Genomic DNA, 14,366 nt, shown 5'->3' on the forward strand with positions numbered 1-14,366 from the left:
TTCCCAAAAGTACCGAAGAAAAGGATTTTCCTTCATCCACACATTAAAAAGAAAAAAACCACACCACAAAACCATGAGAAATCAAAATAGGAGGCCAAACAGAGGAGATATGAGCAGGGAATAAGTTCCAAGAAGCAAAAATCATATCCTATGTTTGCATCAGAACACAAAACAACACAAAGTACAACATCTTGGCATATACAAAAGCAATAAAGGAATTGCCTAGTTATAGACACCAGTCTTGTTGTAACTCTTAATCAAATGTTAGACACTGTAATATCATTGTCTGATCTGTTAGACATTGTTACATGGCTTTCATCCCTTCCCCTCAGTATTCTCTTGTGAGGTCCAGCAGAGCCTAGCTTTTCATTATTTAATTTTTTTTTTCTTCCTGTAGAAATGAACCATGGTCTCAGATTTCCAAGGCTTTAAATGGGTTCGCACTTTTGAAATCAACTAACAGTGGAGGCTGCAGGAAAACCTTGACAACTTCAAAATAATAAAAATAGCTGGACAAAAGGGATTTCCACTGAGGCAATCACCAGTAAGAAATCTGGCTATTTAATACTTGTTAATTTAACACTTAAGAGAACAACATTATGCCAAACAATGTTCTGTAAAAACAAACACATCCTAAATACTCCTTACTGCATCCTGATGCATTTGTTACCAAGGAAGGGATTGTCTACCTTAGTTTTAAACCTGGGAGAGGAAAGAGGAACTGTGAAAATGGGGGCTAAAGTGGCAAAATGCACAAGGAAGCATGTTCAAAATCATACTTCTAAGAAACCATCAATTTTTTTCTCTCTGAGAATGAAATTTTAAAACAAATTATTGTTAAGGTTTTTATTTACTTTTTCTACAACAAAAAAACTGCAAGGCATAGTTTTTTTCAATCTTTGCTGGCATCTGATTACATGCAAAATCCTCTGAATTTATGGAGACCTCAGCAATCAACTGCCAGGAGACCAAGAAAAAACCCTTAGGCAGGTTTTAAGACAGGAGACAGTTTAGCATTTTTGCCCTCATAGGACTAGATGAATCACATTTACTTTTTCTTCCCCTTCCCCCTCCTCCTTCCACAAAAAAGTTCTATTGGTTGAATGCTGGGGCAAAGGCACAGACTGCATTAGACCATCTAAAAAACAGAGTCCAGAAGTAGCTTCTGCCTTTGACAACTTCAGTTTAAATTAGAGCAAGGCAGCCAAGAGGCAAAGGAGATGAGCCACCAGGTGGGAGGACAAACAGGTCCCTGTCACTGAGCGGGCTACCCAGTACAGCAGCCTTGGAAAGCTGCTGTGGGCCACGGCACAGCAACACCTTCAGCACCACAGCAGAAACACAAGTCTCTCCTTGCTGAATCTTTCATTAAACAGGAGCTTTACAATAACTTATTACCTGAGCACAAAGGCCAGAAAGACTGGGAGGGACCAGAGTTTGAGTGACTCGTTGGTAAGTGAAAGCTGGGAACATCAGACAAATACAAACAAACGCCATCACCGGCGGAAAAGTACAAGCACAACCCAGGCTCAAACCAAATCCAAAACCCCTAAATTAAAAGCAGGGAGAAGCAGCCTGTGTACTGGCACTGCCTCGGTGAGTTTGTGGCCCCACAGTGACAAATGGGTTTGAAAGGACCAATGCTACAACACAATGAACAGGTAGGGGTGGCACCACTAAGCTCTCTCCCATCTCGTTCACCTGCAGTAACCTACCCAGTAATGCAATATATTCTCTACCAACAGAATGCAGACTACCTATTAAAGAGTAACTTTTCAGCAGTAACATTCTTCTTAGGGAGACAGAAAAACAATGAACAACTAATGAAGTCACTTCCATTAATACAAAAAAATAAACCATTACAAAGACTGTTCGACCAAATTCCTGTGAGGGTAACTTAAATGATGTATTTCTCCTTGACTATTTTTCCCTAAGATTCCTTTCTTATAGAACCTGCCAATAAAATTCATCCACACAACTGAAACAGGAAAGATAAGCAGCATTTACACCAGAAGTTCCTTGACCTAAAGTTCTGGGGTCAGCCAGGTAAAAAACAATTACTCTAACCTCAAATCATCATCATTTTGGCATTATTTTCCCATCCATAAAAGGAGGTATGGATGAGGTTTCTTTGCAGAGAACACTGCGAATTGATAGCTTTGTTCCAGTTCACTACAGTCTCTTATTGATTTCCTCTCGTTTTAGCCTGCACTGATTTGTTAATCCCTTCTCTGTAACAGTCCTAATGATAAATTGAGAATGAAAAACTGCATGCTTTAGGGCCTTTTCCACCAAACGCTAGCTTCAAACCATGTTTTCACTTGCACTTGGAACATGTCCATCTACCCTAGGTTAGATTTGATTCACCTTAAACTAGGGTTTGGGTGCATTTTACACTGAAACCTTTCTGCTCAGGCTTCTCATGGATGAACAAGGCAACCAAAATCACCTCACTGTGGCAGAACTGGAATACTGTCACCTTCTCGCAGAGACTTTGTCTTAAAACCAAGTACATTTTTTCAGTAATTTTGCAGCACTGCCCACAGTTGATTAGCAAGCATTAACTACACCATGCATCTGAAGGGCATTACTGAGCATTGATGGCATTTGTTGGTGCAAAGAAATCCTTCAGAGGTGCAATGAGCTGGATCACAAGTTGTCTCTAAGCTCAGAGCTGCAGTCATGGTGCAGTTACTAGAAAAACCCATGCAGAAGGATGGGACCCAGCCAGTATTTTTAATTTAAGGAATACATATGAGCATAAAGAGATCAGAGAGTTACAACAAGGCAACTTAGATTAGTCGTTTTGCTACTAATAAGCTCATTAAATAGAGCTGCCAATCTGGTGTCATTGTTAGGGCCTCACTACTGACAGCTGATGCCTGTCTGCAGAAGCCATGGCTACTGCTGCAAGTACTTTTAGTCTCTTTCCATTTCCCGTAACTTTCAGGGATCTCCAAGTGAGGTACTCATTTGGAATTCTAACTGCAACACACCACCAAACTGAAAATTAATTTATGAACTATGAAGATTAAGGCTTGCCCACAGTCACATTTGTAACACCTCAGTCATCACATGCTGGGTGGGTCTCCACCTCCTGACTTCATCCCATGTCAGTCCTCTCCTACACCACTCCATCTGTTAGGAAATCAACCTTTCCTGGTCTCCCATACAGATTGCAGAGCAGCCTGGCTCTGGCTGCCACCTCAGTGCTGCAGTACAACCCCAGCAGATCAATTTTGGTCATTTTAAACCAATCCTTATCTGCAAAAGTGATACTTGGAAAGCCTCTAGTTTGTACCCACACAGCATGTGCTCCCTGGCACGCAAAGGCAGCGCGGGAGTTCTCCTTTGCCATTCCCTTGGTGTGACTTTGGTTTCCCATCTCCTTCTCTGCAATGCCAGCTGCAGGGAAATTGGTAGGGGTGGCAGGAAGCACAGCACTGGGAACCAGTATCACCTCCTCTTTGCTTTCCAAAAATTACAGACCCAGAGCTGGTGAGCTAGGCTCTGCTCAAAACACACTGCTATTCTTAACTTGCAGAAATGACTTCACTGTGAATGTTAAATGTCTCTCTACCCAGGCCATAAGATACTCTTTACAAACCACGGTCATTTCTTAATGGGATAAGAAAAGCATAGAATAAGTGGGATGGCTACCTAGGCAAAAAGTGGCAATTGGGTTCCAGCAGTTTGGTACTGCTCTCAATTTCCTGCTTAGGGGAATGGCAGAAAGAACTGACTAACCTAAGAAATAAATCCTGTTTCCTCATTGCCTGTGACATGACTGTAAACTCTCAATGTTCTCGCAGTGCTGCCAAGATTAGTGTTACTCTCCTACACAGGGCAAGCAGAGCACACAAACACACCTAACCCAACACAGACTTGCTGCATTTTGTATGCAGACTGCATTTTCAATCTTCTGTTACATCCTGTTTGGGTTTTTCCCTCCTCTAATAATAATTTCAACAATTTGGTCTCTTATTTTCATCCTTAATTGCAATTTGTCACTCACACAGTGAGCTGTACTCAGAACCCACTTCTTTGTGGCCTTTATTTTCCTTTATTGTCACTTGAAATTAATTGATAAGCCAAGAACTTGATGCAATAATATTAAAGGGACCATCTCTATATTAAAATTTTCATAACTGCATCTCTAAAACAACATAACAAAATCAATCAAGGAAAATTCAACAATGCCATTTCTCAAAAGAAATGGATCAAGACCGACTCATAAAAGACACCAGTTCATAAGAGGAAAAAACCACTGAAAAACTCACAACACACACCAAAGTATTACTTGCTTAGCAAGTGAGAAACTACACATCACTTCAACTTTTTTTTGCATTTACCTCCTTCCCTAACACACAAAGTGGGTTTTTTAAGCAGCTTATTGGATCAGTTACTATACACATATTCTCAAACTCTGAGCAGTAAAATCTGGTTTAGGAAAGTTCAACTTGTTTCTCTCCCACGAAAATACAAACCTCTCATTCTGAGCATTCAAAATAAAACTTTTAACAGTAGCCAGTCAAACAAGTAAATATTCAAAATCCGCACACAGAGCATAGAGATGATATATAATAATACCAGGTTATTTCTTTCAATACCCCTTAAAAGTCTCAGCTATAGGTTTACTTACAAAGAGGCCTCTAACAAATTTCCATGATAAGTCAAAAACAGTTGTCATTTTTCTTAAAACCAAAAGGTTCAATTTTCAATATTATTGTGACTATATGTTAAGGTAATAATGTCTATACATTAATCTATCAGTTATATAAGCAATTAATTGTCCTCATACAGATAACTTAGATTGGTCTTGTAGGCAGCTGCTTAACAATTCGCAACATGAATGGGGAAAAGGAAGGAAAACAAGAATATGCTAAAACCAAAGCGATCTTTCAAACACTTAAACAAAAATGACATCTTACTGCAACTGCACTGAAAAGAACAGCAATAACCTTTGACTGCAAGAGCCATAAGAACGTGGGTATTCATGTCATTCCCTGAAAAAAAGGAACCATACAGTGGCTCCAAAGCAATCTGTATTGCACAGGATGAACATGCACATTGGAACCATGGACCACAGCAGGATCAGGATAAACACAGTAGGCACATGTTGTCACGAGTCTATCAGTTATTTTCATTCCCTGACACAACTGGTCCCTATATCCATCATCAAGATTCAATTTGAGTGATGGTTATTTTTTAATTTCCTAACTGAAATTTCAGAGATCCCTCCTCAGAAAACTGTGATCTAGCACAGCTTGCTTTGAGTAGAAAAGGACATGATGAAAACATAGCTCCATGTGAAGCCATGCATATCCAAAATAACTGCAGCCCTTCCTTCCATCCAGCTTAGCAAGAAACATTCAGCACTGCACAGACACTTCTCACTTGTTTATTGCTGCAGCAAATGTTTGCTGCAACGTGAATGACATGCTGAACATACCACAAACAGTAGAACGATAGCTATTAAAGCCAAAAATATCAAACAGACTGGAAAAGCATTTTGACAAGGAGGAAACATTAAACAGGATCTTTGTAGCATTTGCTAAATACAGAGACTCATCATATTTCGGGCCATTTGTATTTAAGTGTCCTTTCATCTGAATAGCGGTGGATGAATGCGCAGCAGATGAGTCAGATGTTCTGAAGAGGTCCCATCAAGGACGCCCCACAACACAACAGCACTGCCTGAAAAATGCCTCACACAACACCTTCCCAGTGCCTTAGCCTATTCCATGGTGGTTATGCACTGAAGCACTGAGAAGAAAACAGCAAATAGCCCTGCAGTGGCAAAATGCAAGAACTTTAGACACATTCAACACCAGGAACCTCCAATGCTTTTAAACCTACCAGGCAGACACTCAGATTAGTGGATAATTATCCAAAACTCAGGCTTTTGTTCCTCCTTTGCTTCAGTTTACAGGAAAAAAGTGCTCTTATTTCTCAGGGGGAATGTTTTCAGTTGAAGTCAAACTCACAATGGAATAGATCACTCACAACACTTCAAAAATCAGGTTTTGAAGTGGCAGACACAGACATTATAACAGTGTCAGTTCAAAGAAAGGAGAGTCCCTGGTCTTTGGTGGAGAAAGTAGGCAAGCCATGGGCATGGAGACAAGGAGCAACACAGGAGGTTAAATCTACTGCGCTGTCCTTGAGGTAAACTCATGTGTCTTTTATACTGTCCTCTAATCCTTAGATTAGTTTCTCCACTTTGGCTTTAACAATATTAACTGAAGTGCAGAGGCAATCAGCAGACCACAGCTTTGCCAGAAATTCAGTTGAATCATTAAAAGTGATTTATAAAAATAGACCATGAATAAAAATCATGAATCGTAATCCTCAACTGTTAAACTGTCTCTCTGCATCAAACACAAAAACTGGAATTGTTAATTCAAGGTAAACATGGAAAAGAACTCTATATTCCTTTCACTTCATCTCTCAAATCAAATCCCATCTCCATATGACAACAAATGGAAAAAGGGATAACTTGTGCGTTAACAAAGAGCAGCTCACTCTACATAGCCTACATACTGCAATTTAATGCATTTTCAAGTATAAATTCTAGCTTTGGCATTATTTCATAATCTTGAAGTGAAACAATTTAGGTCCTTATTATCTGTTTTTCTTTTCTCATCAACACAGCTCCTCCTAGGATGCAGATGATCCTCCTAAATCATCTTTGTGCTGTTATCTCTGCAAAGAATGATGTCTGCTACAGAACACTGCCATTGCTAATTACTCAAATCAGGTCTCTCACAGGTCTATAAGGAGGAACAGTGCTGAGGGCAGCAGAATAAAGATGAGATTGTTGTTTCTCTTTCTTTTCAAGGAATGTATCTGAATACATTCCTTCACTTTCATGGATCACTTGTCCTGCCAAGGATAAGTTTCCCTGTGCAAAAGCTGCAGCTGCCTTAGCTATGTATTGTTCGAGAAATGACAGAACAATGTACTTGAGGCACTGCACACAGCACAGATGAAAAACAGTGAGAAGCAGATTCAGAAACGGAGCTGTCTATACATAACGAGACAAGAACTAGGGACACCCATGCCAAAACGGGTAAGAAAGCTGTCTGAGACTCAGAGGAGTTAAAAGTGACTAAACATTAGTGCAGCATCATAGGCTCTGGAGCCCCAGCCAGGGTCCCTCAGGATGGCATCCCTTCCCTCCAGCACAGCACAGCACATCCCTTGTCCACACAGCACACACAGCTTGATGTCATTGGCAAACTTGCTGAGGTTGCCCTCAATCCCACTGTCCATGCCACTGACAAACAGTGCTGAGGAACACCACTCCTCACTGGTCTCCAGGTGGACATTGAGCCATTGACCTCAACCCCATGATTGCAAAGATCCAGCCAGTTTTTTATCCACTGAGTCATCCACACATCAAATCCATGTCTCTCCAGTTTACAGACAGGATGTCATGTGGGAAAGTGTCATATGCTTTGCACAAGTCCAGGTAGATGATGTCAGTTGCTCTTCCCTCATCTACCAATGCTTTAAGCCCATCACAGAAAGCCACCAGATTTGTCAGGCTGGTGACCGAATTTGCCGTGCTGAAGCCATGTTGGCTGTCACCAATCACCTCCTTATTTTCCATGTGCCTTAGCATAGTTCCCAGGAGGATCTGTTCCATGATCTTGCCAGGCACAGAGGTGAGACTTACCAATCTGTAGTTCCCCCGGTCTTCCTTATTTCACTTTTTTAAAATCAGGGTTATATTTCCCTTTTTCCAGTGGGAACTTCACTGAACTGCCACAGCTTCTCACGTATGATGGATGGTGGCCTAGCGAATTGCTCTGTCAGTTCCCTCAGGACCACAGATATATCACATCAGGCCCCATGGACTTGTGCACCTTCAGGTTCCTTAAATGGTCTCAAACCTGATCTTCTCCAGGAGTAAGCAGTGCTTCACTCTCCCTGTCCCTGCCTTTGCCCTCTGCAACTTGGGCCATGTGGCTGGAGAACTTTTAGGTTGGTTAGTTGCTTGTAACCTTTTTTAGAACAAGGCCACTCGTCAGAAGTTTCACAGGTTCTCTTTATGCCTTGCTAAAGTTTAATGCCCTGGATAACTACGCTCTGAGAGTGGCACCTGGACAGACCATTAATCTGATTTTAAGCCAACAAGGCTGCACCTTTAACAAAGTCCACCTTCTGCCACCTGTTCTCCCATCTCAGCTTTCCTGAACATGTCCCCTTCTTCACTCACCCTACAACTCAAACTGGAGACTTCTCAAGGAGCACAAGAGGTCAAGAGTGAGCATGGTGGGCAGACGTTCTGGATGAGTCAATTACATGTCTCAAACACATCACAGCTTTTTGTTCCTGCCCCCACAGTACTGGGAATTTCCATTCTCCTCAGCTGCAATACAAGCCAGAACTGTTTATATGGCTGTGCAAGCCTGCCCCCTGGATCAGAGGGACCACCAGTTGTGATTTGTGGGGTGCTGGTCTGGAGTTTCAGACAGAAGTAGTGCCGCACCCGGGCAAAGTCCCACCTCCTCTGTTCGGCTGCACTGCAGGCACAACTTACACCTGCACACATTGATACTTGAGAGAACTTAGAATCTTTTGCTAATGGTAAAGCTGATTCCACCAAGGAAAAAATCAGTTCCTGAATGCAAAAGCCTTTTAAAAGAAATAATTGAATCTTATTAATTTCTGAGCTTACAGGAAGAGCAAGCAAGGGCTTGTGCTGCAGCATTTGGAAGGGTTCTATCAGGACACTGTTCTGATTATTTTAATGCACAAAAAAAAAAAGGGGGGGGGGGGGGGGGGGGGGGGACTTCTGGAACCATCTACCCCTTTGCCACAGAGCCAGTGAAAGGCAGTCTCCAGCATTCTGCTTGGCCTGGAGGCATCTGGAGTTGGGTCCTACGTTACCTGAGAGAGCAGATGGAGATGCTGAAGGGATAAAACCTGCTTAGGGGTGGGGGGTGGAAATGGTAATTTTCTTCTTTACCTGAAATGCTCCATTTAGGCAAGGAACCGAAACAGGGATGTTACACAACAGCTCCAAGCAGTGCTCAGAGGCCGTGCTCTGCTGCCCACCGGGAACCACCGCGTGCCTTCCAAGCTGTCTGTAGTCCGCTCTGCCCCAGGTGAACACCTTGCCAGCTTCTAAACACAAAACACATTTCAACATTACTTTTTCACCAAGTTCCTGAAACATGTGGGTGCCAATTCAATACCAGAACTTTTTAATGCATCTTATCTACAGCTTCAAAAGCTTGGTGAAAACTTATTTCTGGGAACAGAAGGAAAAAAAAAAAAAACCATTAAAAACAAGCTCAAGATATTATGTTATACTTCTATGGAGCTACTCATTCTTCATTAACTTGTTTTCTAGCAGAATAACATCTAGATGGTGGCCTGGGCTGTAAATAAAACCATGTCAGTAAAGCTGCATAACCTGGATATTCTGCATACAATAAACACACTTTGGTTATACAAATGACGTATTTTAGGTTAAGAGAAGCACACACAAAACCACTTATTCTGACACATAAAAGATTATAGAAAAGATAATTATTTCCTATTCCCATTCTTTGCCATAGACAATTCATTGCATGACCTGCATTGAACAGGGTTTATGTTTTCCTGATAGAAGTTATCTTCTGTCACTACTATTGTTAGCAGAGCAATAGCCCTCAGGAGACAGCTGGTTAGGCAGGAACACCAGTACAACTGCCACTAAGCATTGGAAATGCACAGGTTTGTTTTCACAGGGATCACACTTTGGCCAAGGAAAGGTAACTTTAAATGAAATCAGCACGATATGGCTCATCCTTCTCTCCAAGGGTTATTTTACCAAGTTCACTGCTGCAGGACTGACGCCCAAAACACCACTCTCCAGTATGGACAACATCCATAAAGCAATGCTTCTTACCTTTGCTTTCCTTGAATTAAAAAAAAACCCCAAACAAACATACAAAGTAACAGCTTTATTTTCTTAATGAAGTGACTAGATCCCTGAAGGTAAGCCATGAAAAGCTGCCCCTTCTGGGCTTCCAATTAAAAAAGTTATATACACACAGCATAAGTTAAAGCCCTCAACTTGGTTTTAACTAGAAGCATCAACCCACATTCCAGCCCAGAAAGAAACCTGCAATGACCTTGAGTTATGTACATGCTTCAGCCAAGCCTCAAACTGCTCTCTGGAGCTGAACTCAAGTCAAGTTCGTAGGCCAGAAGATGGGGATCGGGGGAAAATACCATCCAGTCCAGAGAGTCAGCTTGAACACACACCTCTCACTGTCAGTCATGCACACCCCACTGAGGGGTCGGGCACAGGGGGTATGGTCACACGACCCAAAGGTGATGCCTGGGGCTTTTCTAAACAGATGCCAGAACACAAACCCTTGGCAATCTGAACACCTCCCTTTTCCTTAGGGTGCTGCTAAACTGTCTTGAAAGGGACACAGGTGGGCACGGCTGGTTTGTGGAGTTTAAGGTGATAATGCATTTTGTAAATAAACTGGAAACCTCAGTTCATTTATAGGAGAAGTACATGCATTTTCCTTGGAAATCTGCTGGCAGTGGTATCTTTCACTCCAATCACTGCAAGTTTTTCAGATGCATTCTCTCAGTTCCCTGATAATGCTTCCCCTAAAATAATTAAGTGATAAAATTAGTTGTCATTCTCTCTCAAGGGCACAAAGCTTTTCCTCCTTTGCAGCTTCCTAGCAGTTCAGGGAAAAGCTGGAAATGGTCATATACTACATTCAATACAAGTGAGGTCTTTTAACATAGTAGCTACATTTTGTTAGGTTAAAGGATAAAAATAAATTTCATTAAGAGAACTACAAGTGTATCTTAGATTAGGAAGACAGTTTGAGGTTTAAAAAACATGCTTGTTCTGAAGTTAGCATATTTACTTTGCAATTTATATAGATCTCTGCTAAAAACATCTGCAGCTGCAAAAATGAACATAGCAAATTTAAATATAGACTAAGCTTCAGGCTTTTACATCAGACCAGGTTACTGCACTTCTACAGAACCCTATTAGTGGACTGGGAAAGGATAGGCAGGCTGCTCTATTTTATATTAACTACAGGAACTGAAACTGAGTTTTATGAAATCTAAAGCCAGAAAGAATTTCTGTAACATCTAGTTAGATCATTAATATACCACAGGCTCTCAAGCCCTACCCAGACATTGCTGTATTGATCCCAAGGACTACAGCTGAATTAAAGCATTTCAGCTCTCAGAAGCCAGAAGTATCAAGTGCCACAGGCAAAAACATCAGCAAGCTGCAAGGCCTCTGAAAAGGAAAGCTTTGAATTGATAATACAGACCCAGATCCTCACACGCAGCCTGCAGCACCATCCTTACAAAGAGGCAACAACGGTTTCTCTCAACTCTACCTTTTGGGGGAAAAAAACTCCTTCCTCAAACAAATCTGATGCTCTGTCTGGACTCAGACATGAAAAAGAAACACCAGCCACTCACGTAAAAAAAATGAACCCTTTGCACCTTCCCATCAGGGTACTACTCCAGTGGAACTGAGAACTGCAAGCATATATGGAAGATTAAAACAGCAACAATGCTTAGCTTCAACAAAACACCTTCCACAGATTCTATTTTCTTTCACTTGACAAGCCAGCAAAGAAACACTTACCATGCAAAACCAAACAGAACCCTTAGGAGAATGAAAACTGTTTCTGTAAAATGTGAATGTAAAGTGTTTCCAATTACAAACAAAGACCACTGCAATTAACTTTTCCTTTTTTGCCACAATAAGGGAAACTAGTTTCAGGTGGTTATTAGTACTCAAGCATGGAGAACAATAATTTAAAAATATTATAGCCAGATAAATTAATTTTTCCTTTTAGGAAGAATTTAAGAATTAGTTTAGTTAAGATTAGTTAAGCAACCAGTTCCTTCTCACTGCTCATCAATGCAGTTCTCAGTACTTATTGAGAGACATTCCTTCTCCAGACTTGTTCCTGTTTGCTGAGCATTCCCCATTCCATGCTCAGACTCCTGCTAATAGTCAATCATTTCTATTTTTCAGCCAAAAAACATCTGCCTAGGGGTCCTTTAAAAAAACCAAAAAACCCCAAAGTACATAAATCTGTCTTTTCTGTGAGAGAAACTAACAGAAGCTGATTTAGATGTGCCTTTTCTATGAAATACTGATTATACTTTCAGCAAACAAACAAAAAAACCCCAGTCTCAAGTGGAAATTTCAGGCTGAGGCAAACACCAATGCATGGAAAATTCCGCCAAAGGTTAAAGTCTCGTCAAAATCCTCAGGAAAAGAAAGCACTGAGCTATGACAGAAAGCATTGAGCAATTGTAATGAGAGATATTGCTACTGTGCTGCTTATAAAATAGATGGTATTTTAAAATGTTCTAAGAATATTTGAGAAAAAGACATTAGTCATACAGAGTAAGGAGGTTGCAGGATGAATTACTTAAGAATGAAGGGTGATATAACAAGGAGTGTTGGTCTAATATTAGACTAGGACAGATTTTAATTAGAAGTCAAGAAAACATACACAGTGATGAGTCTACTGGACAGAGTACATCAGCCATGGAAGTGGCTGAGACATCAGACAATGTGATATTTCATACCAGACTCTATGCAGGAAGAGGGCACACAAAAGGCAGGAGTTATCTCTACAACTTGCATAAAAGAAAGAAGTGTATAGTATTGAAAAGCTCTTCCAGTCCTTCTGAGATACTAACAATGCTTCCTAAGACCTGGATCTTGCCATGTTCTGAGCATGGAGGCTCCAATTCCAAAAGGCACTTCAACTCCTCTACTGTGAACATCCACATTGTCCCAGATGACTGTGTACCAACTGTTCATTTTTTCACCAGGCAAATGCTACATCAAAATAAAGTCCAGAGGGTTCAACACCATTTGAAATTAATGAGTAAGAAATATAAATCCATGCACCCTGTGTTATTCCAGTTTACAGCCTGAATGAACCACACAGTACAGGAGGTCAGAAAGCTGAAAAAAAAAAAAGACAAAGGGGAGATGATTTTTAAGAAAAACTTTCTAACAGCTCCTTAAGTAAACAACACAAACAACAGTATCCTACATTGTTTGAGATTCTACATGATCATGCAGATCTGGTTTGCTCGTGCTCTTTGAACTGTAGACACAGCAGTCTGCATCAGTGTACACACAGCAGCAAATCACCCAAAACACATGCTCACGTCCCTCACAGAATACAGATGAAGGTACATACATATTCAAGGACTTGAATACAAACCACTGTCTGAAGGTTCCTCTGCATTTTCTTCACATCATCCTTCTGCCCTCATGTATAACAAAGCACAGACAGTTGAGAATGTCCTCAAGATTACAAGTTCACAGCCTTCAGAGTACTGCAAATCCAGCAACACTGCATAAAGCACTTCTAGTTGTTTCCTGCCTGACAGTGTAGCTTTTCCTGTGCTGTTTTATGCTGCTACAGAGGCTGTAGAGCATGTCATTTTTCCCTTTTAGCACTTTTTTTAATCAATCTGCTCAGCCATATAAGTGGAAAGAATTAGCAATAAAAAAAATAAGTACGTTTGTTTTAAAAACAGGTTGATTGTTTCTCAGTAAAACAGAACAGACAAATAGGCACATTAAAATTTACTTATTTTCACTAGACTCAAATTTATCTTTATATCAATTTTCCTGTTTTAAGGTAATATCATGCACTAGTGTTATCTCCTTGAAGTCTCTATTTAGTACCCAGGCAAGCTTTGAACTATCCTTCATAAATGCTAGATGAAAAGAGTTCATCTAGGCTATCTCAGTTCATGGCTGCATTAATGATTACTTTTCAAATGAACTCTGGATATTTGTACTGAATGCTTAATCTCAGACTTGAAATATGAAGTTCTATATAAAATTCCTAATGCCTCCTTTCACATGAAAATTCGCAGGAGCAGGCATTAAAAATTGACATTTAGAGGCTGCCTCTTGCCTCCTCCCTGCCCTACACAGAGCAACACTTCTCCCACATCTACAGATCTCTGCTGTCCTTCAGAAAATCACCAATGTCCTTCAACCATTCTGAGAAACTCCCTCATCTACCAAGAAACAGCCCTTGTGCAGGGCAGCCTAACAGAAAAACATTCATCCATCCACCCTTAATTCCTTCTTGGCTGAAGACTGCGTTAATTCAGCAGCTGGAAAGCAGGCACCCCCACACCTGCAGCCTAACACCTGTACCTGTGCGTGGTCTCCGTGCAAAGCAGAGTTATCTGTCCTGAGAAAGGTTTAAATGATTCTCTTATACAAGAGTTCAGTGTATCAGAGATGTCCACATCCCTTCACACATCTCCTCTCCATGACCTCCTTACAAACTTCTGCAGCTACATGTAATAGGGCGCACTCCTGA

General features: G+C 40.9%; 1 protein-coding gene across 1 annotated transcript in view; it reads right to left on the minus strand.

Moving 5' to 3' along the window:
• The window catches only part of SERGEF (secretion regulating guanine nucleotide exchange factor), a gene marked incomplete at its 5' end in the record, with an annotated part of 142,691 nt that overhangs the window by 104,591 nt on the left and 23,734 nt on the right, over positions 1-14,366 (minus strand). The window contains one exon of the mRNA XM_017726564.1: positions 8,978-9,135. Within this exon, the coding sequence (XP_017582053.1) occupies positions 8,978-9,135 (158 nt within the window). The remainder of the gene's footprint in view (positions 1-8,977; positions 9,136-14,366) is intronic.

This window comes from Corvus brachyrhynchos, unplaced genomic scaffold, assembly GCF_000691975.1.
Source record: "Corvus brachyrhynchos isolate BGI_N302 unplaced genomic scaffold, ASM69197v1 scaffold62, whole genome shotgun sequence".
In the NCBI taxonomy this organism is placed as follows: domain Eukaryota; kingdom Metazoa; phylum Chordata; class Aves; order Passeriformes; family Corvidae; genus Corvus; species Corvus brachyrhynchos.